Source organism: Macaca thibetana, chromosome 2 (assembly GCF_024542745.1).
Source record: "Macaca thibetana thibetana isolate TM-01 chromosome 2, ASM2454274v1, whole genome shotgun sequence".
Lineage (NCBI taxonomy): Eukaryota > Metazoa > Chordata > Mammalia > Primates > Cercopithecidae > Macaca > Macaca thibetana.
The window spans coordinates 104359563-104383697 of NC_065579.1; the positions used below are offsets into that span (position 1 = coordinate 104359563).

General features: G+C 43.3%; 1 protein-coding gene across 8 annotated transcripts in view; it reads left to right on the forward strand.

Moving 5' to 3' along the window:
* RBM6 (RNA binding motif protein 6) overlaps positions 1-24135 on the forward strand; it is a 127756-nt gene that overhangs the window by 87407 nt on the left and 16214 nt on the right. For 6 of the 8 annotated variants that reach the window (XM_050780738.1, XM_050780736.1, XM_050780737.1 and 3 more), the window contains 9 exons: positions 8820-8894; positions 15007-15067; positions 19115-19390; positions 19784-19944; positions 20722-20819; positions 21971-22013; positions 22155-22236; positions 22480-22565; positions 22968-23114. In XM_050780738.1, the coding sequence (XP_050636695.1) occupies positions 8820-8894; positions 15007-15067; positions 19115-19390; positions 19784-19944; positions 20722-20819; positions 21971-22013; positions 22155-22236; positions 22480-22565; positions 22968-23114 (1029 nt within the window). Of the gene's footprint in view, positions 1-7740; positions 7908-8819; positions 8895-15006; positions 15068-19114; positions 19391-19783; positions 19945-20721; positions 20820-21970; positions 22014-22154; positions 22237-22479; positions 22566-22967; positions 23115-24135 lie in introns of those variants that run through there. The other 2 variants (XM_050780742.1, XM_050780739.1) reach the window with 2 other exon arrangements.

Sequence of the window (24135 nt, forward strand, 5' to 3'; positions counted from 1 at the left end):
GTTCTGAGTGCTAATAGTTGGACTTTATAAATTGTAAGAAGCAATCTACAGAGATTCTGTGATGAAGGAATTTATTGAGTGCCCTGTCTGCCTCACAGTCTCAGTCTTTATGATAGAGTCCTCTCACAAAGAGAGAAAAGATTTGAGGCTTTTTTGATTACTTATTTGCTTATTTATATATTTTGCCTCTTTGTTTTTGCCACAAATCCAAATGTAATGGAACCTTAGAATAGGAGAGACTTGTGGATCCCCTGGTAGGCATTGTTCTTTCTATGTTCCTGGAGCTAAGTTCATAGAATTACCTCCAAGACTATGGATTGCTGATTTTCTTTCATCATGATAAGAGGCATTTTCTAGAATCTGAATCTTACTTTAAAATGCATTTAAGACCTACAAGGAGTGGTAGTGAAATGGGTGGAATATATTCTTAGCACCAGACACCTTTAAAATAATTAAGTTCTTGGCCAGCTGCCGTGGCTCACACCTGTAATGCTAGCATTTTGGGAGGCTGAGGTGGGCATATTATGAGGTCAGGAGACTGAGACCATCCTGGCTAACATGGTGAAACCCTGTCTGTACTAAAAATACAAAAAATTAGCCAGGCGTAGTAATGGGTGCCTGTAGTCCCAGCTACTCAGGCGGCTGAGGCAGGAGAATGGCGTGAACCAGGGAGGCAGAGCTTGCAGTGAGCCAAGATCATACCACTGCACTCCAGCCTGGGCAACAGAGTGATAATCCATCTCAAAAAAAGAAAAAATATATATATATGTGTGTGTGTGTGTGTGTGTGTGTGTGTGTAGATGTGTATGTATGTTTAAGTTCTCTTATGTCAGGGTCTGGCTTGGAGTGTATTGTGTTTCCAGAGCAGAATTCTTTTTTTTTTTTTGAGATCGGGTCTCACTTTGTCACCCAGGCTGGAATGTAGCGGTGCAAGTTTGGCTCACTGCAGCCTCGACCTCACAGGTTCAAGCAACCCTCCCACCTCAGCCCCCAGAGTAGCTGGGATAACAGGCGCACACTGCCATGCCCAGCTAATTTTTGTATTTTTTGTAGAGGGTTTTATCATATTGCCCAGGCTGGTCTTGAACTCCTGAGCTCAAGCAATCCACCTGCCTTGGCCTTCCCAAGTGCTGGGGTTACAGGTGTGATCCATTGTGCCCAGCCACAGAGATCATCTTGAGACCCTGACTTCTGCCAGCTGTGATCCTAGTGGGTGGGACTCTGGGACTCAATGAAATAGTCAGCCGTTTTGCTTCAGAGAACACAAATAAGATTTTGGCTTGATGCTGGTTGTTGCTGGTGTCATAGTCTAAAATGTTTGTTGTCAAGAACATTGTAGTAAAAGTTTTGTTGTGCTTTCATCTAGTCAAGAAAAGATGAGAAGTAGCAGCTGACAGGGCAGTGTCTTCATGCCCCGCTACCTTACATTAGACACTGTAGTGGAATTGTGTTTTCATTGGAAGTCCCAGTGAGGCCTTATCTTCTGGATGCTCAAAGTGCAACTCAGATCCTGTTGGGTAAAAAGGCTAGTCAAAATGGAGGACATGGAGAAGGCCAACAGGCAGAGCTATAGAGTTAACATAGGGCATTCTTTGTACTTCCCTTAGCCACTGTACTTTCTTTCTTCCTCCATCTCCTCCTTCCCTCTTCTGTCTCATTTTGGTTTGGCCTTTGGGAATAGTGGGTTTTAAAAAATATTTGAAGTATAACATATCCTTGTACCATAAAGAATGAGCCTGATTTACAAAGGATTTCTATAAAAAGTAATCTTTTATACTAAGAGAAATGACATATCTGTTTTGAACCTGTTACTTTTGTTCCCCTGGCTTTGCTCTTTCTGCAGGTCCATTTTACCGTCATGGTTCTTGAAACTCCTGGTAGCAGCCATTTACTAGCAGCACTCTTTATCTTAAACACAACACCTGAAGTAATTGTAGGTGTTTTAAGAACAGAAAGCCCATCTTAAGCAGACCAGTCTGGGGGATTAGCAGTGCTATCAAGAAACAAGGGCTTTGTGGCAGTCTCTCTAAAAACTCCCTATGAGTCCATTTCCTGTAAACTTCTTTAGACTCTACTGTGTGTATCTTTTCATCAGAAGCTACCTCTTTGATGTGGGAAGTGTGATAAATTGACTGACTCTCTCGAATTTAAAAACCAAGACAATATGGTGTAAAGAAAAACTGACTTTTAGTACTGTATGTGTTGCTAATTAGCTCTGTATTCTTGGGCAGACTACTCCATGTATCCCAGCCATCCATATGCCCTGCTTGTAAGAATCTAATGAGATGATATTGTGAAGAATGCCTTTGTAAACTGTAAATTGCTTTGTGAATAAAGATACTACTCTGATAGACAGTACCAGTTCTCAGCCACCAATAACCTGATTACTCCCATACTGTGTTTAGAAGAAACACAAAACAATGAAGAGTGATTGTGACTTTTCAATGTGAGTTCTATTCACAGAGCTCATATACTTTTTCCCCGCCTTTTGATACTATTCGTCTCTTTCTATGCTTTAATGGGAAGATCACACAGCAGTCGTTTTCTCAGTACAAAGTATAGCTACAACTGAGCTTGCATTGAAGATCTTTGACAAAGATGCAAAGCTGCTGTCCAGAAATGTTCTTTTCTTTCCATTTTTCTCTTGTACTTCCCAGTATCTTAAGAATCCTTGAGACTGGGCCTGATGACTCATGCCTATAATCTCAACACTTTGGGAGGCTGAGACAAGAGGATCACTTGAGTCCAGGAGTTCAAGGCCAGCCTAGGCAACATAGTGAGACCCCCCCATCTCTACAAAAAAATTTAAAAATTAGCTGGGCATGGTGGTGTGCGCTTGTGATCTCAGCTACTTAGGGAGGCTGAGGTAGGAGGATTGCTTGAGCCTGGGAAGTCAAGGCTGCAGTGAGTCGTGATTGCACTACTGTGCTCTATCTAGCCTCCAACCTGGGCAACAGAAGCGAAACCCTGTCTTTAAAAAAATAATAAAAAAAGAATATCCTTGAGGATTGGTTTTGAGCCAACGGAATGGGAGCATATGGTAGAGTCTCAACACTCTGACCCTAGTCCTTCTGACAGGCAGTCACAAAAGGAGATCATGAAGTCTCTAAGAGCAGCTGATGAAAATGGAAATGGGAATGTAGATGTTCAATCAGCAGCCCTCCAGACCCAGAGTTTGCTCCTCTGTGGTGTCTCTAGGTGGAGAGTAAGGACTTGATTTGCCATTCTGGAGTGCAAATATCTAGCTTTTTGCAGCTTCACATTAAGACTTCTTGAAATGTACTTAGTAATATCTATGTGTGACTTTGCCAAGTGATGGCTTTGGGCTGGAAAGGATTTTAGCAGGTTTTAGTCTAATTTAAGCCTAATCTAACACTGCCGAGAAAGGAGGAGATGTCTTTGGTTTTACTTTCAAATATATGGTACCTCTTAGCTGGGTGCAGTGTCTCATGCCTATAATTCCAGCACTTAGGGAGGCTGAGTCAGGTGATCACTTTAGGCCAGGAGTTCGAGACCAGCCTGGCCAACATGGTGAAACCCTGTCTCTACTAAAAATACAAAAATTATCTGGGTGTGTTGGTGCACACCTGTAATCCCAGCTACTTGGGAGGCAGAAGCAGGAGAATCACTTGAACCCAGGAGGCAGAGGTTGCAGTGAGCCGAGATCATGCCACTCCAGCCTGGGCAACAGAGCAAGACCCTGTCTCAAAAAAAAAAAAAAAAGATTATCTATCTGTCTTCTTTTTCTTTTTCTTTTTTTTTTTTTTTTTTGGAGACGGAGTCTCGCTCTGTCGCCCAGGCTGGAGTGCAGTGGCCGAATCTCAGCTCACTGCAAGCTCCGCCTCCCGGGTTCACGCCATTCTCCTGCCTCAGCCTCCCGAGTAGCTGGGACTACAGGCGCCCGCCACCTCGCCCAGCTAGTTTTTTGTATTTTTTAGTAGAGACGGGGTTTCACCGTGTTAGCCAGGATGGTCTGGATCTCCTGACCTCGTGATCCACCTGTCTCGGCCTCCCAAAGTGCTGGGATTACAGGCTTGAGCCACCGCGCCCGGCCTGTCTTCTTTTTCTATACATATACATACATGCATATATATGTATATATGTACATATATATATATGCACACACACATATATATATGGCACCTCTTTTTTTGAGACAAATCTCGCTCTGTTGCCAGGCTAGAGTGCAGTGGCATGATCTCGGCTCACTGCAACCTCCGACTCCCTGGTTCAAATGATTCTCCTGCTTCAGCCTCCCAAGTAGCTGGGATTACAAGCACGTGCCACCACACCCAGCTAATTTTTGTATTTTTAGTAGAGATGGGATTTCACCATGTTGGCCAGGATGGTCTTGATCTCCTGACCTCGTGATCCTCCCACCTCAGTCTCCCAAAGTACTGAGATTACAGGCATGAGCCACGGTGCCCGGCTTTTTTTTTTTTTTTTTCTTTTTTTTTAAAGAGATGGAGTCTCACTCTGTTGCCCAGGCTGGAGTGCAGTGGTGCGATCTTGGCTCAGTGCAACCTCTGCCTCCCAGGTTCTAGCAATTCTCCTGCCTCAGTCTCACAAGTGGCTGGGACTATAGGTGTATATCACCTCACCCAGCTAATTTTTTGTATTTTAGTAGAAACAGGGTTTCACCGTGTTACACAAGCTGGTCTCAAACTGAGTTCAGGCAATCCACCCGCCTCGGCCTCCCAAAGCGCTAGGATTACAGGTGTAAGCCACCGTGCCCGGCCTATATGGTACCGCTTTAGGAACCAGCCCTGGTTAATCAGACACATGGCTTTCATGATACCTTTGCTTGAGTAGCTTAATAACTCAATAAATCAAAAGGTGAATAAATATTATATGTGTGAAGATACTCTAATAGATAATAGGCAATTAAGAATGGACATTCACGGCTGGGCACTGGGGCTCATGCCTGTAATCCCAGCACTTTGGGAGGCTGAGGCGGGTGGATCACGAGGTCAGAAGGTGGAGACCATCCTGGCCAACGTGGTGAAACCCCATCTCTGCTAAAATACAAAAAATTAGCTGGGCGTGGTGGTGGGTGCCTGTATTCTCAGCTACTCGAGAGCCTGAGGCAGGAGAATCATTTGAACTTGGGAGGCGGAGGTTGCAGTGAACCAGGATCGTGCCACTGCACTCCAGCCTGGTGACAGAGCGAGACTCTGTCTCAAAAAAAAAAAAAAAAAAGAAGGGACATCTACTGAAGGTGATGCATCATCCTACCCATTCATTAATCTAACTCCCTACAGGTTACTTCCTTAGGAGACACTGACAGGTCTCTGTTTTCTGAAATCCAGAGAAAGGCAGCAATGGGGAGGGGTGCAGTGTATGTGTGTCATACCTGTGCTTGGTATATCTGGGTTGCCTGCGTATGATAGCAGCTGGGGAATCAAATCATAGGTAAATTGTTCTCCTACAGGTTTGTCCTATGACTACCTATTCTTATTAAGCAATTGGCTATATTGACCCTTTTTGGTTTTGGAAAAATAATAATAATTTTTTTAAGAGAGAAAAAGAAACAACTGGCTATGCTTCAACAGTGATATTAAAACCATTTAACATTCTTTAGCAGTGGTCACTGTCCACTTACGTCTAACTATGTGCAGGTTGAGAAAAAGTACTGCCTGAGTTATAGATGATACTGTGGGAATAAGAAATCATTGCTTTTTTAACACATGAGGTAAAAGTTATCTCAAAGTTCACATGCTGATGGAGACTCCTGGCAAGGGGAGTTCCCTACCCTCAACAAAATGTCATCCACAGCTACTGGAAGATTTTTGTTGTCTGAGAAGTATAAAGTGCCTTAGAAATACCTGAATCCATTAATGCCTCCAGCTGGTGAAATCAAAATTTGCAGGTGACTGAAATTGACAGTAGTGCCTTGTTTTGGTTCACTGTTCAAATGACAACCCACATGTTTTATGGATTGGGTATATAGATGTATGCTCTAACAACAAAATCTCCCTCCAGAGCCACTGTGTACTAAGCACCAGGTCCTCCAGCGATAGTTGGCTCTATTCAGTCTTTCATTCATTCAGCAAGAGCTTACTAAGCTCCTTTTTGGTACCAGATACTGTTTGGTGCTGAAAATAAATAAAAGGCCAGCAAGATTAAGTAGACTGTAAGATCTGGACCAGTAATTTGACAACACAAAGTACTGTTGCAAAGATACAGTTTCTGATGTGTAGTGACCATTCTCTATGAAAGCTTAGTCTTTCAGGAGATTAAAATGGGTGGTGAAATTGTCATACCTAGCAAGCAAGCAAGGTGAAATGAGTGGCTATTTGACTCCCACCTGCTGATGCTGGTCTTTTTTGGTTCCTAGGGCTTATAATGATCAACATTTCTTGAGTCCTCACTATATTGTATGCTAAGCTCTTTACATGTACGAATTTACTTAATCTTCACAACCACCCTAAGAAGTAGGTACTGTTGTCCCTACTTTACAGATGAGGAAATGGAAGCACAAAGAAGTTAAGGACCTTGCCGAAGATCATTGAGTAGAGGCAGGATTCAAATTTAGGGAACCCAGCCCACAGTCCATTCTCTTAAAGATGTTATATACTGTCTCTGGGCTTAGAAGGGTTCATTTTAGGTCAGACACGGTGGTTCACGTCTGTAATCCCAGCACTGGGAGGCTGAAGCAGGCAGATCACAAGGTCAGGAGTTCGAGACCAGCCTGACCAACATAGTGAAACCCCATCTCTACTAAAAATACGAAAATTAGCCGGGCATGGGGCTCGGGAGGCTGAAGCAGGAGAATTGCTTGAAGCCAGAAGGCAGAGGTTGTGGTGAGCCGAGATTGCGCCACTGTATTCCAGCCTGAGTCACAGAGTGAGACTGTCTCAAAAAAAAAAAAGACGACTGAGCGCAGTGGCTCACGCCTGTAATCCCAGCACTTTGGGAGGCCGAGGTGGGCAGATCACCTAAGGTTGGGAATTTCGAGACCAGCCTGACCAACATGGAGAAACCCCATCTCCACTAAAAATACAAAATTAGCCAGGCGTGATGGCGCATGTCTGTAATCCCAGCTATTCTGGAGGCTGAGGCAGGAGCATTGCTTGAACCTGGGAGGCGGAGGTTGCATTGAGCCAAGATCACGCCATTGCACTCCAGCCTGGGCAACAAGAGCGAAACTCTGTCTCAAAAAAAAAAAAAAAAACAATAAGAGGGGGTGCTTCATCTTGACGAACTTCCTGCGTTGGTAGAGCTTGGTAGAGTGGTCCTTCCCAGATCCTTCCCTGCATACAGAGCCTGTCTCTTTTCTGATTGGTCCCTAAGGCCAGATTACCTGTCCCTATTACTGAGCAGAAGCTGGTGAATGAAACAGGAGATCCCTCAGTCAAAAAAAAAAAAGGAAAAAGAAAAATGAAGCAGGAGATCCCTTCTCTACAGCCCAGATGTAAGTCCAGCTCTGCCCTTCACCACCTGGGTGACCCCACCTCTATGAACATAGGTCCTAATCTGTAAAGGGGAGATAATGTTATTTCATCGGATCATTTAGGGAATTAAATAAAATAATGTACTTAGCAGTTTCTGGCTCTGAGTAAGTGCTTAATAAATGTTAGCAATTTTTATTATCATTGTCCTTAGCCTTGAGAACAAGCCAGGGAATAGTTTCTCAGACCAGATGCTAAGACCTAGGTAGATGGGCAATTTTCCTTGGTTTTGACAAGAAAATAATTTTATCCTGTGTATTTCTCTTGACTTTTTTGATGTGAAAAGCAGAGAGGTAAAGCATTATTTGACAGATGTATGGATTCAAGCAAGAAACTGAGGTCCAATTGCAAAGAAATGGCTTGTATAACTCAGAGCCCTGTCTGAGGAAACACAGAGGACCCTAGAGGGCGGAGAATGAACACAGCGCAGGGGCTAGTTCCAGAGTCGCATTCTCGGTTAGTTCACTTTCAAGTGTGGGTGAGGGTCCCTTGTTAGTAGGCAGAAATTTTTTTTCCCCTTCTCCAACACATATCTGCTGGCTAGTGTTTATTAAACAAAACTTTATTTTAATGTGAAATAGAATTCCTGACTTGTCCAAAATGGAGAGGCAAGGGAGCTCTTTAACAGGCTTATTGAGCCCCTTTTCCCACCTGTTCCTGTGCCAGACTTTCCCAAAGGCTTACTTGCCAATGGTTGCTCCTCAGATCTCAGGGCTAGCTCACTCTATAGGCTCCAAGCCAGAGTGATACCGCCGCCGCCGCTGTTGCTCCCACCAACCATTCAGTTTCCTGCTGTAAGGATGTAACTTGCTGTGAAGCTTTCACCTTCCTCCTTTCTTCCTGTCTTCAATGTTGTATGTCTTTGTCCTGGTGCTTTTGCCATACAGCCAGTGTTTCAAAGAAAATTTTCGGGCACTAAAGTTATAGCCCTTACTCCCTTTCCAAGGAGATGTGAGATAGCTGTGGAAAAGAAGAGGGCTCCTCTGCCTCTGTGCAGAAGGAAGAGTTTACTTCTTGATAGTGTGCTAGCTCCTGAGCTAGGTGGGGGCCTTTACTCAAGAGAGCGCATTACGTGACCTCTGGACAGGTAGACTGGGCATAGCCCGTCCAAGGACAGCACCCTAACCTACAGGAACCAAGGCCGAAGACTGATTTTACCTTCTCACACTCCCATTTCCTAAGCTAAAGCTTGCTCTGCAACACTGCCCCAGGTCTGTGGCTTAAAACAGCGATTTCCTTTGCCAGTGAATTAAGCTCACTCTTTATAAAATGTTTCAGCTTGGGGATTGGAAAGGCTCTCTGTGCCTTTCTGTCTCTGTCTATTTCTCCAAGGGTTGATGTTGATGGCTTCTGTCTTTGTCTTTACAGGGAACTCTAATGATCCAGGACAAAGAAGTTACCCTCGAGTATGTACCAAGCCTGGATTTTTGGTACTGCAAACGAGTAAGTACCAAGAATCCCTTTCTTTAGAAGTAAGCACCTGGAATAACAGCTCCTCCATATCTCTAGGAAGGCTGCCTGCTGACATGCATTCCCAAGGACAAAGCTCTTCTTCCTCAGGTCACTTCAGTTGAACAGGAGGAGGTCAAGACAAGGTCATTCATAATTTCTCCTTCCTGGCTGCTACATGTGGCCATAGAGGGTTCTGGACCTGCAGTTGGAGACACTTTCCCAAGGACATGTGCCATTATTTCTATCAGTTATAAACATAACAGTTCCTTGACATATAATATCTTCTCACCTCTCCTAGAGGTGGTCATAAAGGAATTCTTGTTTGGAAAAGTAGGTTTGGAGAGACTAGTTCTTTAAGAGTTGTACATTTTTTGGATATTCTTAGGTTTCCAAGGATATAGAACTTCAGACACCAAGGCATTTTACCTCTATTAAACTCCATATTCTCTTAGAGTGGGATATTTAAAATTTTAGGCTATACTCTTTTTTTTTTTTGAAACAAGAGTCTTGCTCTGTTGCCCAGGCTAGAGTGCAATGGCGCGATATCCGCTCACTACCATCTCCGGCTCCTGGGTTTCAGCGATTCTCCTGCCTCAGCCTCCCAAGTAGCTGGGATTTCAGACATGTGCCACCTCGCCTGGCTAATTTTTGTATTTTTAGTAGAGATGGGGTTTCACCATGTTGGCCAGGCTGGTCTTGAACTTCTGACCTCAAGTGATCCACCTGCCTCGGCCTCCCAAACCGCTGGGATTATAGACATGAGCCACCACACCTGGCCTATTTATTTATTTATTTATTTATTTATTTATTTATTTATTTTCAGACAGAATCTCGCTCTGTCACCCAGGCTGGAGTGCAATGGCGCGATCTCAGCTCACTGCAACCTCTGCTGCCTGGGTTCGAACGATTCTCCTGCCTCAGCCTCCCGAGTAACTAGGATTACAGGCGCCTGCCACCATGCCCAGCTAATTTTTTTGTAGTTTTTAGTAGAGATGGGGTTTCACCATCTTGGCCAGACTGGTCTTGAACTCCTGACCTCATTATCCATCCACCTCGGCCTCCCAAAGTGTTGAGATTACAGACGTGAACCACTGCACCCAGCCGGCTATGCTCTTTAAAGGTCCAGTTTGATTGCAGTGAGCATGAAAATATAATTTGTTTTCATTGCTACTACTTAGTGTCAAAAATAATTATGAAAAATGTGTAAAGTTTCTGAGCCCTGACACACTAAAAATGTTACAGTACTTGAATAAATTTAGTAAAGACGTTAGCTTAACATTCGTGTTAGTAGAATACAACTTGAATAGCTATGATTGTCATTAGCCAAAGTACTCATATTCCATGGATATACTCCCTTAGGTTGTCATTTTAGGAAGATATTTCCTTTCCTTTTATTGAGATAAAATACATGTAGCATTATATTTGCCATTGTAACCATTTTGAAGTATTAATTCAGTGACATTAAGTACCTTCACAATGTTGTGCAGCTATCAACACTATCTACTTACTAGAACTTTTTTTTTTTTTTAAATTAGAGATGGGATCTCACTGTTGCCCAGGCTGGTCTCATAGTCCCTGGCTCAAGTCATCCTCCCACGTCAACCTCCCAAATAGCTGGGACTACGGGTGCCATCATGTTCAGCTTAATTCCAGAATTTCTTTTTTCTGTTTTCTTTTTTTTTGAGATAGGATCTCACTCTGTTTCTCAAGCTGGAGTACAGTGATGTGATCATGGCTCACTGCAGCCTTGACCTCCTGTACTCAAACGATCCTCTCACTTTGGCCTCTCGAAGTTCTGGGATTACGGGTGTGAGCCACCATATCTAGCCTCAGACCTTTTTTAAACCCCCAAAAGGAAACCTCATATCATTAATCAGTCACTTGCCACTTTGTCTTCCCCTAGTCCCCAGGAACCATTAATCTTTTTTCTATCTCCATGGATTTGCCAGACTCCATGGATTTGCCTAGTCTGGGTATTTCATATAAGTGGAATCAAAATATGTAAACTTTTGTGTTGGCCTTTCACCTAGCATGTTTTCAGAGTTCATGTATGTTGCAGTATTTATCAGTACCTCATTTCTTTTTGTGGCTAAATAATATGAATATATCACATTTTTTTCATCCATTGCTCAGTTGATGGACATTTGGGTTGTTTCTGCCCTGACTGGTGAATAATGGAACCTTTGTGTGCTAGTTTTTGTTTGAACAGCTGTTTTCAGTTATTTGGGGGTATGTATCCAGGAGTGGAATTGCTGGGATCATATGGTACTTTTATATTTAACTCTTTGAGGAACCACCAAACTGTGTTTATTGTATTATTATTATTATTAGCAAACTTTCATAGACCATAGCTGTACCATTTTATATTCCTATCAGCAATATATAAGGGCTTCATTTCTCTACCTGCTTGCTAACGTTTGTTCTTTTCCCTTTTTTTTGATAATAGCATCCTAATGGGTATGAAACAATATCTCATTGTGGTTTTGATTTGCATTTCACTACTGACTTTGAGAGTCTTTTTTCATGTGTTTGTTGGCCATTTGTATATCTTCTTTGGAGAAATGTTCAACCAAGTCCTTTGCCCTTTGGAATTGATTTGCATGTCTTTTTGTTGTTGAGTTGTAAGAGTACTTTATATTTGCTGGATATTAATCCCTTGTCAGATATATAATTCGTAAATATTTTCTATGTGTTATGTTTTCTGTGTGTTATGTTTCACTTTCTTGAGAGTATCATTTCTTTAAAAAAAAGAGAGAGAGAGAGATAAGGTCAGCCAGGTATGGCTCCTGGCTGTAATCCCAACACTTTGGGAGGCTGACGTGGCAGATCACTTGAGCCCAGGAGTTCGAGACCAGCCTAGGCAACATGGCAAAACCCCATCTCTACAAAGAATACAAAAATTAACTGGGTGTGGTGGTGCATGCCTATAGTGCCAGCTACTACGCAGGCTGAGGTGGGAGGATCACCTGAGACCAGGAGGTTGAGGCAGCAATGAGCCATGATAGTGCCACTGTACTTCAGTACTGCAGCCTGGGTGACACAGCAAGACCTTGTCTCAAAAAAAATTTTTTTTAACCGGGCGCGGTGGCTCACACCTGTAATCTCAGCATTTTGGGAGACCGAGGCAGGTGGATCATCTGAGGTCGGGAGTTGGAGATCAGCCTGACCAACATGGAGAAACCCCATCTCCATTAAAAGTACCAAATTAGCTGGGCATGGTGGCACATGCCTGTAATCCCAGCTACTCAGGAGGCTAAGACAGGAGAATCTGCCTGGGAGGCAGAGGTTGCAGTGAGCCGAAATTGCACCATTGCACTCCAGCCTGGGCAACAAGAGTGAAACTTCATCTCAAAAAAAAAAGACAATGTTTAATTTTATTATGTACCTATTTAAATAGGTAATATTATTCATAATAGCCAAAAAATGGAAATAACCAAAATGTCCGTTGGCTGACGGATGGATGAACAAAGTTGGCATATCCATTCAATGAAATGCTATTTGACAATGAAAAGGAATAAAGTACTGATGCATGTTACAACCTAGATGAACCTTGAAAACACTATGCCAGACACAGAATACCATACATTGCACAATTCCATGTCCCTAAGGGTAAGAATGGGGGTAGGTAACTCCACTAGATTTCTTTTGGGGGTGATGAAAATGTTTCAGAATTAGATTGTGGGGATTGTTCACTACACATTTACTAAAAATCATTGAATTGTACACATAAAATAGGTAAGTTTTATGGGGTTTGTTTTTGTTTTTAAGACAGAGTCTTTGTCACCCAGGCTGGACTGCAGTGGACTGCAGTGGCACAATCTTGGCTCACTACAACCTCCACCTCCCAGGTTCAAGCGATTCTCCTGCCTCAGCCTCCCGAGTAGCTGGGATTACAGGCGTGTGCCACCATACCTGGCTAATTTTGGTATTTTTAATAGAGATGGGGTTTCTCCATGTTGACCAGGCTGGTCTTGAACTCCTGGCCTCAAATGATCCAACTGCCTTGGCCTCCCAAAGTACTGGGATTACTGGCATGAGCCATCATGCCAGGCCTGTTTTATGGTATTTAAATTATACCTACTAAGATCAGGATCCCAACTGTGCCACTCACTCACTGTGCCACTCACTAGCTGAAGTGTCACATGCTTTATTTGTTGGCATGTAGATACTCAGTTGTCCCAGCACCATTTGTTGAAGAGACTATTCTTTCCCCATTGGCACTTTCCCCATTGTTAGAAATCAGTTGACCATAATCTATAGGTTTATTCCTAGATTCTCAGTTTTATTATGTTGATCTATATGTTTACGAATAGCACCAGTTACTACAGCAGCTCTCCTGTAGTAACAGCTCTCAAATCCCAGTGAATTAAAATAACAAGCATATTCTTCATTCACATTACATGTCAGGGACTATGGGTTGTTTGCTACAGTTCTGTTCCACGTGGCTTCTCATCCCAGGACCCAGACAGAAGAAACAGTCTCAATATGAGGCAGTGTCCTTCTGGCTAAGGGAGAGAGAGGTTCATTCACACAAGCAGTGGCTGCTAAGCCTTCTCTTAGACCTAGTGTAGGTCATGTTCACTCATGTTTTATTGGTGAAAGCAAGGAAGGCACATGACCAAGGGTGACAATGGAGAGAGGAAGTATACTCCCCCTGTGGGGAGGCATGACAGCCACTTGGCAGTGAGCAGGGGTGTGTGTGTGTGCATGCATGTGTATAATCTGTTTATAGGGAAGGGAACAATGAAATAACTGACTATAGTGATCTTACTCAAGTGAGTTAACCTCTCTAGGACTCAGTTTCCTCATCTACAAAATGAGGAGATAGGAGTACCCATTTCATGGAGTTTATTGGGGTTGTCCGGATCAATAAGTGATGACATATACGTAGGCCAGATACACGGTATGTACTATTTAAGAATTAGCCAGCTGGGCACAGTGGCTCACACCTATAATCCCAGCAATTTGGGAGGCCGAGGCGGGCGGATCGCTTGAGGTAGGGAGTTCAAGACCAGCCTGACCAACATGGAGAAACCTGGTCTCTACTGAAAAATATAAAATTAGCTGGGTGTGGTGGCACACGCCTGTAATCCTGGCTACTCGGGAGGCTGAGGCAGGAGAATCTCTTGAACCCAGGAGGTGGAGGTTGTGGTGAGTCGATATCATGCTGTTGCACTCCAGCCTGGGCAACAAGAGCAAAACTCCGTCTCAAAAGAAAAAAGAAAAGAATTAGCCACTGCTGCTATTGTTACTGTTTTCTCAACTCCATCTGGCAGACCTTTACTCGCCCTATAAGGCCCTCCTCAAATACTATATATAGTTTTTGATATAAATTTTATATATAAATCCTCTTTATAGTTCTTACTCTTTGATATCCTGCAAACCAAGTTTCTGCCCCCATGGCATTTGGAAGCTGGCAAAAGTTGAGGGATTTCAGGGTTGGGCAGTGTGTTTGACATTTTGTTCACAAGTTCAGACAAGAATAATTATATTCACATTAAAAATATCTCCTCCCTGCAGTCCAGCTTGGGCAACAGAGTGAGACTCCGTCTCAAAAAAAAAAAGTATCTTCCCTTATTCTGGGCTAGTGAATGTTCCCTTTCAATGTCTTTTAGATAGCTGCCAGAGACACTATCTGTATCTCTTCCTCCTACCTTGTACCTCATTATCAGTGTTTGAGAAAGGAGTTGATAATTGAATTCTTCTCAGTTCTAGCAAAATGTGATTGGAGATCTCACGATCAGTTCAGGTCCAAGTTTTGGGTGCAGACTATAAATGGCTTCGGGACAGTAGTATTCTATAAACCATTTAACAGTAGTTTTTAAAGCATATTTCCTATAGGAATCTTTATCCAGGGCAAAGGCATTTGCGCTGCACCAAAGTCCCAGATGCCTTGTTAGAAGGTAGCTCTCAAAAAGTAGCTCTTTAGATCCTGTCTGCCAGCTCTATCAGTGGGGAATAATCAGATTCTTTTTTTAAGCTTTGAGGGGATCTGGGATATGGCTTGTTTGTTTAATTTTTGAAAAGTTTCACTTTGTTAGATATACATAAGATTTTAAAAAATGTTTTCGGTCAAATTGAATTATTTCTTTCTTCCTTACAGTGTAAGGCAAGCATTGGTGGGCACCGATCTTCCTGTTCATTCTGCAAGAACCCAAGGGAAGGTGAGTGGCAAAAGTAGTAGCAGTTTTTTCTTTTTGTTTGTTTTGTTTTTTTTTTTGAGACGGAGTCTCGCTGTGTCGCCCAGGCTGGAGTGCAGTGGCGCGATCTCGGCTCACTGCAAGCTCCGCCTCCCGGGTTCACGCCATTCTCCCGCCTCAGCCTCCGAGTAGCTGGTGACAGGCGCCCGCCACCACGCCTGGCTAGTTTTTTGTATTTTTAGTAGAGACGGGGTTTCACCATGTTAGCCAGGATGGTCTCGATCTCCTGACCTCGTGATCCACCCGCCTCGGCCTCCCAAAGTGCTGGGATTACAGGCTTGAGCCACCGCGCCCGGCCGGTAGCAGTTTTTATCTTGTTCATTGAGCAAAACAAATTTCATGTTTTCCTTGGCTTTGAAGAATTATCATCCCTAAATCCAAGTTGATCTACAAACCTTTCTTTTTTTTTTTTTTTGGATATGGAGTGTCGCTCTGTTGCCCAGACTGGAGTGCAGTGGTGCAATCTTGGCTCACTGCAACGTCCGCCTCCTGGGTTCAAGCAATTCCCCTGCCTCAGCTTCCTGAGTAGCTGGGATTACAGGCACGTGCCACCACGCCCTGTAGCCCAGCTAAATTTTTTGTATTTTTAGTAGAGACGGGGTTTCACCGTGTTGGTCAGGCTGGCCTCGAACTCCTGACCTTGTGACCCAACCACCTTGGCCTCCCAAAGGTGCTGGGAATACAGGTGTGAGTCACGGTGCATGGCCTGCAAACCTTTTTTTTTTTTTTTTTTTTTTGAGACAGAGTCTCACTGTGGCCCAGGCTGGAGTGCAGTGACACCATCTCGGCTCACTGCAAGCTTCACCTCCCAGGTTCAAGTGATTCTTGTGCCCCAGCCTCCCAAGTGGCTGGGATTCCAAGCATGTGTCACCACACCTGTGGCTAATTTTTGTAATTTTAGTAGAGACGAGGTTTCCGCATGTTGGTCAGGCTGGTCCTGAGCTCCTGACTTCAGGTGATCCACCTGCCTTGGCCTCCCAAAGTGCTGGGATTACAGGCATGAGCCACCATGCCCAGCCTTTTAAAAGTTTTGGGCCGGGCACGGTGGCTCACACCTGTAATCCCAGCACTTTAGGAGGCCGAGGCAAACATGCCGAAACCCCGTCTCTACTAAAATTACAAAAATTGGCCACAGGTGTGGTGGCACATGCTTGGAATCCCAGCCACTTGGGAGGCTGAGGCACGAGAATCACTTGAACCCAGGAGTCAGAGGTTGCAGTGAGCTGAGATCTCGCCACTGCACTCCAGCCTAGGCAACAGAGTGAGAAAAAAAAAATTGCAGTTTGATGCCCAACTTAACGTGACCTGTTAGTAAATGATTTCAGATCTTATTTTCACTAGAGGAAAGAGATAAGGTCATGGGCTCCTAGTCTAAAGTGGCTAAGTGGGCAGCTGAGCAGAGGTCAGTATATTGTTATTTGGAATACGTATAAGGATTAAGGATGTTAGGTTGAAAAAGAGTATGACGTCAGTCTATATGGCAAACCTTTTCCCACTCTCACTTCTTTGAAGTTACTGGGAATCATTTGCTCTATTGTTTTCTCTTTTACACTCTGTAAGCATTTCAGGATTTTCAAGAGAAAAACATTTGTTAAAATAACAGTAAAAATATAAATAAGAGAAAATAATCAGGATGTGGGGAACATTTTATTTTATTTTATTTTTTTTTTTTTTTTTTTTTTTTGAGACGGAGTCTCGCTCTGTCGCCCAGGCTGGAGTGCAGTGGCCGGATCTCAGCTCACTGCAAGCTCCGCCTCCCGGGTTCACGCCATTCTCCTGCCTCAGCCTCCCGAGTAGCTGGGACTACAGGCGCCCGCCACCTCGCCCGGCTAGTTTTTTGTATTTTTTAGTAGAGACAGGGTTTCACCGTGTTAGCCAGGATAGTCTCGATCTCCTGACCTCGTGATCCACCCGTCTCGGCCTCCCAAAGTGCTGGGATTACAGGCTTGAGCCACCGCGCCCGGCCACATTTTATTATTTTGAGGAATAAAACTACCAGCTTCTCAAGCACTTATCTTTAATATAAATTTCTTTAGAGAAATTTTAGGTAGGCAACTTCGAAGAGTCAGACACATGGATCTGTAACAACAGTCCTGTAGTCATCCCTTAAGGAAAGCCACAGAATGACCATAAAATATAGTTCAGTGCAGGGATTCAGGTAGCCTTCTATTTGTTCCAAGGTTAGAATTTAATGTGCCTATAAGGAGTTTCTTCCGTGGGCTTTTGGCCTCTTGTGGAGATTTTAATCTGGTGAAGACTGAAAGGCATGTGTTCTGAAAATCTTTAGGGGAATGCTCTGTATGTTCTAGAGACCAAACCAAAATGTGGGAAGGGGGATGAACAACTGAGATTTTTGCTTGTTGGGTCACTTCAGGATAGGCAAAGTTGTGTTTTTTACCCCCCACAAGAAAGATTTTTTTTCATAGCTATTCTAACAAATGAATAGTTTATGAAAACCTTTGGGCACCATACCACTAAGATGAGACAGCTTTATCTGGAAACCTGTCATGCTATTATGTAATCTATATATTGCTCTCATATAATACCTCATTTTGAGCCACATGGCTTCCAGTGAACCATCCAAGAATGAATGAATTACAAAAATGTGCCCCTAATTATAAAACAAACTATAAAGACAAATTATCCTGCTGTAGTAGGACATTTGAAATAAGTCATTTATATTTTGAAGGACATCTGCCCATTATGCTTATTTACATGTAAATGAGCTAAGTGCAAATAAGGTCTGTTCCTAGCTTCACTGGAGAAGGGCCTGTGGTCTTACAGGATTTGAGTCGTTGTTTGAGCACTGTAACACTGGAAGAAGCAAGGCTTCTAGAAGTATGTTTGGGATATGTGTTTCTACTAAACCTTAAGTAAGGGCCATATCTTTGGTAATTTTGTCCCCAGATCTGTTGTTATCATTGATTATAATAGTCAGGTTCAAGGTGTCATGAAGGATTTGTTATATTTAAATATTGGGTAAGTGATACAGAGATTTCGTAAGATTACATTTTTTAAATGCTTGGATAGTTTCTTCTGTGAACTATTTCATGTCCTATCTTAGCTTCACTTAAAATATTTTGTCAGGTGGCCGGGCACGGTGGCTCAAGCCTGTAATCCCAGCACTTTGGGAGGCCGAGACGGGCGGATCACGAGGTCAGGAGATCGAGACCATCCTGGCTAACACGGTGAAACCCCGTCTCTATTAAGAAATACAAAAAACTGCCGGGCGCGGTGGCTCAAGCCTGTAATCCCAGCACTTTGGGAGGCCGAGGCGGGTGGATCACGAGGTCAGGAGATCGAGACTATCCTGGCTAACATGGTGAAACCCCGTCTCTACTAAAAATACAAAAAACTAGCTGGGCGTGGTGGCGGGCGCCTGTAGTCCCAGCTACTTGGGAGGCTGAGGCGGGAGAATGGCGTGAACCCGGGAGGCGGAGCTTGCAGTGAGCTGAGATCCGGCCACTGCACTCCAGCCTGGGTGACAGAGCGAGACTCCGTCTCAAAAAAAAAAAAAAAAAAAAAAAAAAAATATTTTGTCAGGAACTGTCAGAGGACTTTTTATTAGATATTTCTGAGACAATATTAAAAGCATTCCAGGCCAGGCATGTTGGCTCACACCTATAATCCCAGCACTCTGGGAGGCCGAGGCAAGTGGATCACCTGAAGTCAGGAGTTCGAGACCAGCCTGGCCAACATGGTGAAACTTCATCTCTACTAAAAATACAAAAAAGTACCCAGGCATGGTGGTGGGCACCTATAATCCCAGCTACTCGGGAGGCTGAGGCAGGAGAATCGCTTGAACCCGGGAAGCAGAGGTTGCAGTGACCAAGATCATGCCATTGCACTTCAGCCTGGGCAACAAGAGCAAAACTCCATATCAAAAAAAAAGGCATTCCAGTATGAGTATTTGCTGGCAGATAAAGAGAAATTACAGTAGTGGTGTTTTTCTTTTTTTTCTTTTTTTTTTGGATAAAGCCTTCTACAGATTCTTTTTTTCTGTTCCGCTAGTGACAGAGGCCAAGCAAGAATTAATAACCTACCCTCAGCCTCAGAAAACATCCATACCAGCACCATTGGAAAAACAGCCCAACCAGCCCCTAAGAGCAGCTGATAAGGAACCTGAACCCAGGAAGAGGGAAGAAGGACAAGAGTCACGCTTAGGACATCAAAAGAGAGAAGCAGAAAGGTATCTGCCTCCTTCTCGAAGGGAAGGGCCAACTTTCCGAAGAGACCGAGAGAAGGAGTCATGGTCTGGAGAGACACGCCAGGACGGAGAGAGCAAAAGTAAGTGGTTTGTCAGGGCACATACCAGGCTGTGATCATCACAATGGAGCATAGATGGCCAATGTTATGTCCAGGAGCTATCTGCTTTCCAGTACCTAAGAGATCTGTGCATGGCCTGATGACAGAGGCCGTTGCTTTCTGTGGACCTTACTATACCCCTTAAAGGAATCTATGCCCTTCAAATAGTAAATTGCTATATGAATGCACTAAGGCATGATTTTAGATTTCTAAGTATTGGTGAAGAAAAGTATACAGTATTTATTTGTTTAGCATTTCTTTACAGAACCAGCCTTGCTAGTAGCATCTATAGTAAAAAATTACAGACTCTTGGGACTTCAAAAATTTATCTTTCTCTTCCTTTTATTGCCCTTCTCCCATTTATGGTTGGTTCAGCCATCATGCTAAAGCGTATCTATCGTTCCACACCACCTGAGGTGATAGTGGAAGTGCTGGAGCCCTATGTCCGCCTTACTACTGCCAACGTCCGTATCATCAAGAACAGAACAGGCCCTATGGGACATACCTATGGCTTTATTGACCTCGACTCCCATGCGGTGAGTTTCCTCCACGTTGGATTGGCCTAGGGACAGATGGCTAAAGAACCTTCAAGAAGGTTTGAGGGACTTCTTGATCATTTGAAGATTCTTGTGTGCTACCTGATATCATAATCCCTCTTGCTCTCTCCTTTGGGTTTATTGTTCACTCAGGTGAGGTGACTGCCCTCAAAAGTTAGGATCCCGTGTGATTTTCCGGGTTCATTTTTTTCTTGTGTCATTTACTGTTTCCAACTTACTCACTTGTGAGGAATCTGAGTACTGAATCCTTCATGATTTTAGTGAACTTTCTGATTTATTTTATCCAGCCAAAGATGATTTTATATTTGATGATAAAACATTTCCTCTTTTTCCTCAAAGTATTTATAGATTCCTGTGGCTTAAATTTTTAGTTGCAGGGCCTTTTTCTATGGAAGTAAGGTGAAGATAATGAAAGTCATTGGTATTTCTTAGATTTTTCATGCCCAAAAGTCACAAGGGACTTTGTAAAGTGAAATCTGATTGATGATAGTTGCACCCTAAAAGAAGAGGATTTGAATTTCTGAAGTTTACACCAGAACTGACATCTATTCTGATTCCTGTTTCAATCAGTCCTTCATTAAAAGTTGCCTGTTTCTGCCAGTATGTTCTTACTGGTAAAATTTTGACAAATACAATGTAGTAAATTTATCCTCTGAGAAGGAAAATCCATGTTCACTTCTCTTTCAAAGGAGAATTTTTCTGTCTTTGAGTTCTGGCTTTTTCTGTCTCTGGGTTCAAGTGTGTCTGGTTCTATAGGAAGCTCTTCGTGTGGTGAAGATCTTACAGAACCTTGATCCACCGTTTAGCATTGATGGGAAGATGGTAGCTGTAAACCTGGCCACTGGAAAACGAAGGTAAGGCAGAAGGGTGAGGATCTCTTGTGCTGCCCCCACTTGTGTTTTTGGGAGGAAACTCCTTTTCCTGGCTGGAAAGACAGTAAAGCGTGATGTCCTCCTCACATGGACTGCTTCAGATAGGTGTTTATTACAGTTTCTTTCTGAAGCCTGACTTGTCCTGACTTTCAAATTGTTTTCTTTCTTGAATAATATTAGGTACTTTTGTCCTTTCCCTTTTGACTGTCTGATATCTTTGGGTCCCAAATGGCCTAGCATGGTAGCACATACCTGTATTCCCAGCTACTAAGGAGGCTGAGACGAGGATGGGGGGTGGGTTATGTGAGCCCAGGAGTTCTAGGCCATAGTGTGCAATGATGATGCCTGTGAATAACCACTGTACTCCACCCTGGGCAGCACAGCAAGACCCCATCTCTTAACAAAAAAATGATGGTACAGTTTTGGATGTGCAGACAGATCTCAATACATTCTTACCTCTTGCAATCCTAGGAAAATGCTGTCCTGACTTTTCCTTCCCCGACCTTGTGCATATTTCCATAGGACTGGGAAATCTAATTTCTCTTTACTCCTTCACTCATCTTGACCCAGGAGTGGTAACTTGGAAATGGCCATGTCAGAGAAACAGGCTTACAAATATGGGGCGTATCTTGCTCTAGCACCTTCCACTTAATGACTGTTTTGCTCCACCACTTGGCTTTGTAAGAGTCTTACTGCTCATTGGCCAGGTGCGGTGGATCACGAGGTCAGGAGATTGAGATCATCCTGGCTAACATGGTGAAACCCTGTCTCTACTAAAAACACAAAAACAAAAAAATTAGCTGGACGCGGTGGTGGGCGCCTGTAGTCCCAGCTATTCTGGAGGCTGAGGCAGGAGAATGACGTGAACCTGGGAGGTGGAGCTTGCAGTGAGCCAAGATCGTGCCACTGCACTCCAGCCTGGGCGACAGAGCAAGATTCCGTCTCAAAAAAAAAAAGTCTTACTACTCATTCTTTCAGGAGTGTCTGGACCACCCAACCTGCTTGTTGTCTAGGTTGGTTCCTTTCCCTGCAAAACAGGGAACAGAGAATTTCTCAATAGGAACTGTGGGATTAAGTACTCGTCGAGTGCCATTTGGTAGCAGACTTAAGAATTGTTGTGTTATCTGTTGCAGAAATGATACTGGGGACCATTCTGACCACATGCATTACTATCAGGTAGGCTGTAAAAGGTGGGGAGTGCTCTATTAAAATCCTCAGGTGACTGTAAGGGTGACCTTGAATTTTCTTTAGTGGATGACTGTTAAGGTGAATGATCATTGGATAGTTCTGTAATTTTAACTTGCCTTTCTGTGATAGGGTAAAAAATATTTCCGAGATAGGAGGGGAGGTGGCAGAAATTCAGACTGGTCTTCAGATACAAATCGACAAGGACAACAGTGTAAGTAACCCTTGTTTTATTTCTGTTGCTCTTTTTTGCTTGACTTGCTACTCAGTACTTGACATCTGTGTGATCACAGTTGGTAAGATACACTGTTGACTGAGGGTGCTCATCCAGAGAGAGGCATCTGTAGATGCACCTATTTGTGTTGGTCACCCTAATTCTTGGGTTGTTCTTGATGAGTCTCCAGTAAGGGCTTCATTGGACAGAGACTAACATTGGCTCTGATCTTGTTACCTTTAGCATCGTCTGACTGCTACATATATGATTCTGCTACTGGCTACTATTATGACCCCTTGGCAGGAACTTATTATGACCCCAATACCCAGGTAAGTTTGGGACTTCTTTTTTTTTTTACCCTGTCAATGATGCTTTTGAGAAAAGCTCCCATAATTTGCTACTTGAGGATTTTATTCCCTGGATTCTGTGGATGCTCATTGCATGAAAAGTGGAAAAGTTTAGATCTATGGAAACAGAACTGTTGCCTATATGGAAAATCAGTGCCTTTTGGCAATACAGGTAAGAACAGTATTGCTCTTGAAAAAGTGTACAGTGGATGGTCTGAATGTGTCCTGGCCCCGGAGTGGGTTTTTAGATTGATGTGGACTCTTCTTAGGCTTGTAAGTAAAAGAGTTGTTTCTTCCCCTAGAAGGGAACTGTGTGCCTTAGACCTGGAATTGCTGGGAAACTGAAACATTCTGTAGACTTCCTTGTTTCTAACTGTATCGCAGCAAGAAGTCTATGTGCCCCAGGATCCTGGATTACTTGAGGAAGAAGAGATCAAGGAAAAAAAACCCACCAGTCAAGGAAAGTCAAGTAGCAAGAAGGAAATGTCTAAAAGAGATGTCAAAGAGAAAAAAGACAGAGGAGTGACGAGGGTAAGAGGAATTGTTAATCTACTGTCTTTTGCCACATAGTTATTAAAATGTTGGAGATATGAACAGAGGATATCTATGTTTGCAAGTGTAAAGGAACTTCAAAAATACTCTGTCAGCCGGGTGGGCGTGGTGGCTCACACCTGTTTTCCCAGCACTTTGGGAGGCCGAGGCAGGCGCATCACGAGGTCAGGAGATCGAAACCATCCAGGTCAACATGGTGAGACCCTGTCTCTACTAAAAATACAAAAAGTAGCTGGGTGTGGTGGTACACGCCTGTAGTCCCCCCTACTCGGGAGGCTGAGGCAGGAGAATTGCTTGAACCCTGGAGGCGGAGGTTGCAGTGAGCCAAGATCGCACCACTACACTCCAGCCTGGCAACAGAGCAAAACTCCGTCTCAAAAAAAACAAAAACAAAACTCTGTTAATGAGTATTTTTCCTGGTGTAGGCAAGTAAAAATTACCTGGTGTAGGCAGTTCCCTCACCTCTTATATCCCAACTCTGTCTCTTTTACAAATGGGAAAACTGTGGATGGTAAAACAAAGTGTCCCAGCTGAAATCCCACCACCTCAGCTCCACACATTTTCACTTTTCTATATTCCTTTTTTAGTGTTTGACTTTATACACATTTCTATAGTTGTAATTATAGCAGGAGATACTGTTTAATCACTTTTTATCATAAGTATACTCTATTATTTTTAATGCCTACATGGTAAAAATTAACGGTATAACTATACCTTCATTTTCTTCATCTCTCCTACATTATTTGTCTTTTCTTTCTAATCTTTTCTTTTTCCTTCTTTTTTCTTTCTTTCTTTTTTTTTTTTTTTTTCTGAGACAAGATCTTCCTCTGTCTCCCAGGTTGGAGTGCAGTGGCATGATCATAGCTCACTGCAACGTCAAACCCCTGGGCTTTAGCGATCCTCCCACCTCACCCTCCCAAGTAACAGGGACTACAGGCATGAGCCACCATGACCAGCTAATTTTTGCTTTTTTGTAGAGACAGAATCTTGCTAGATTGAC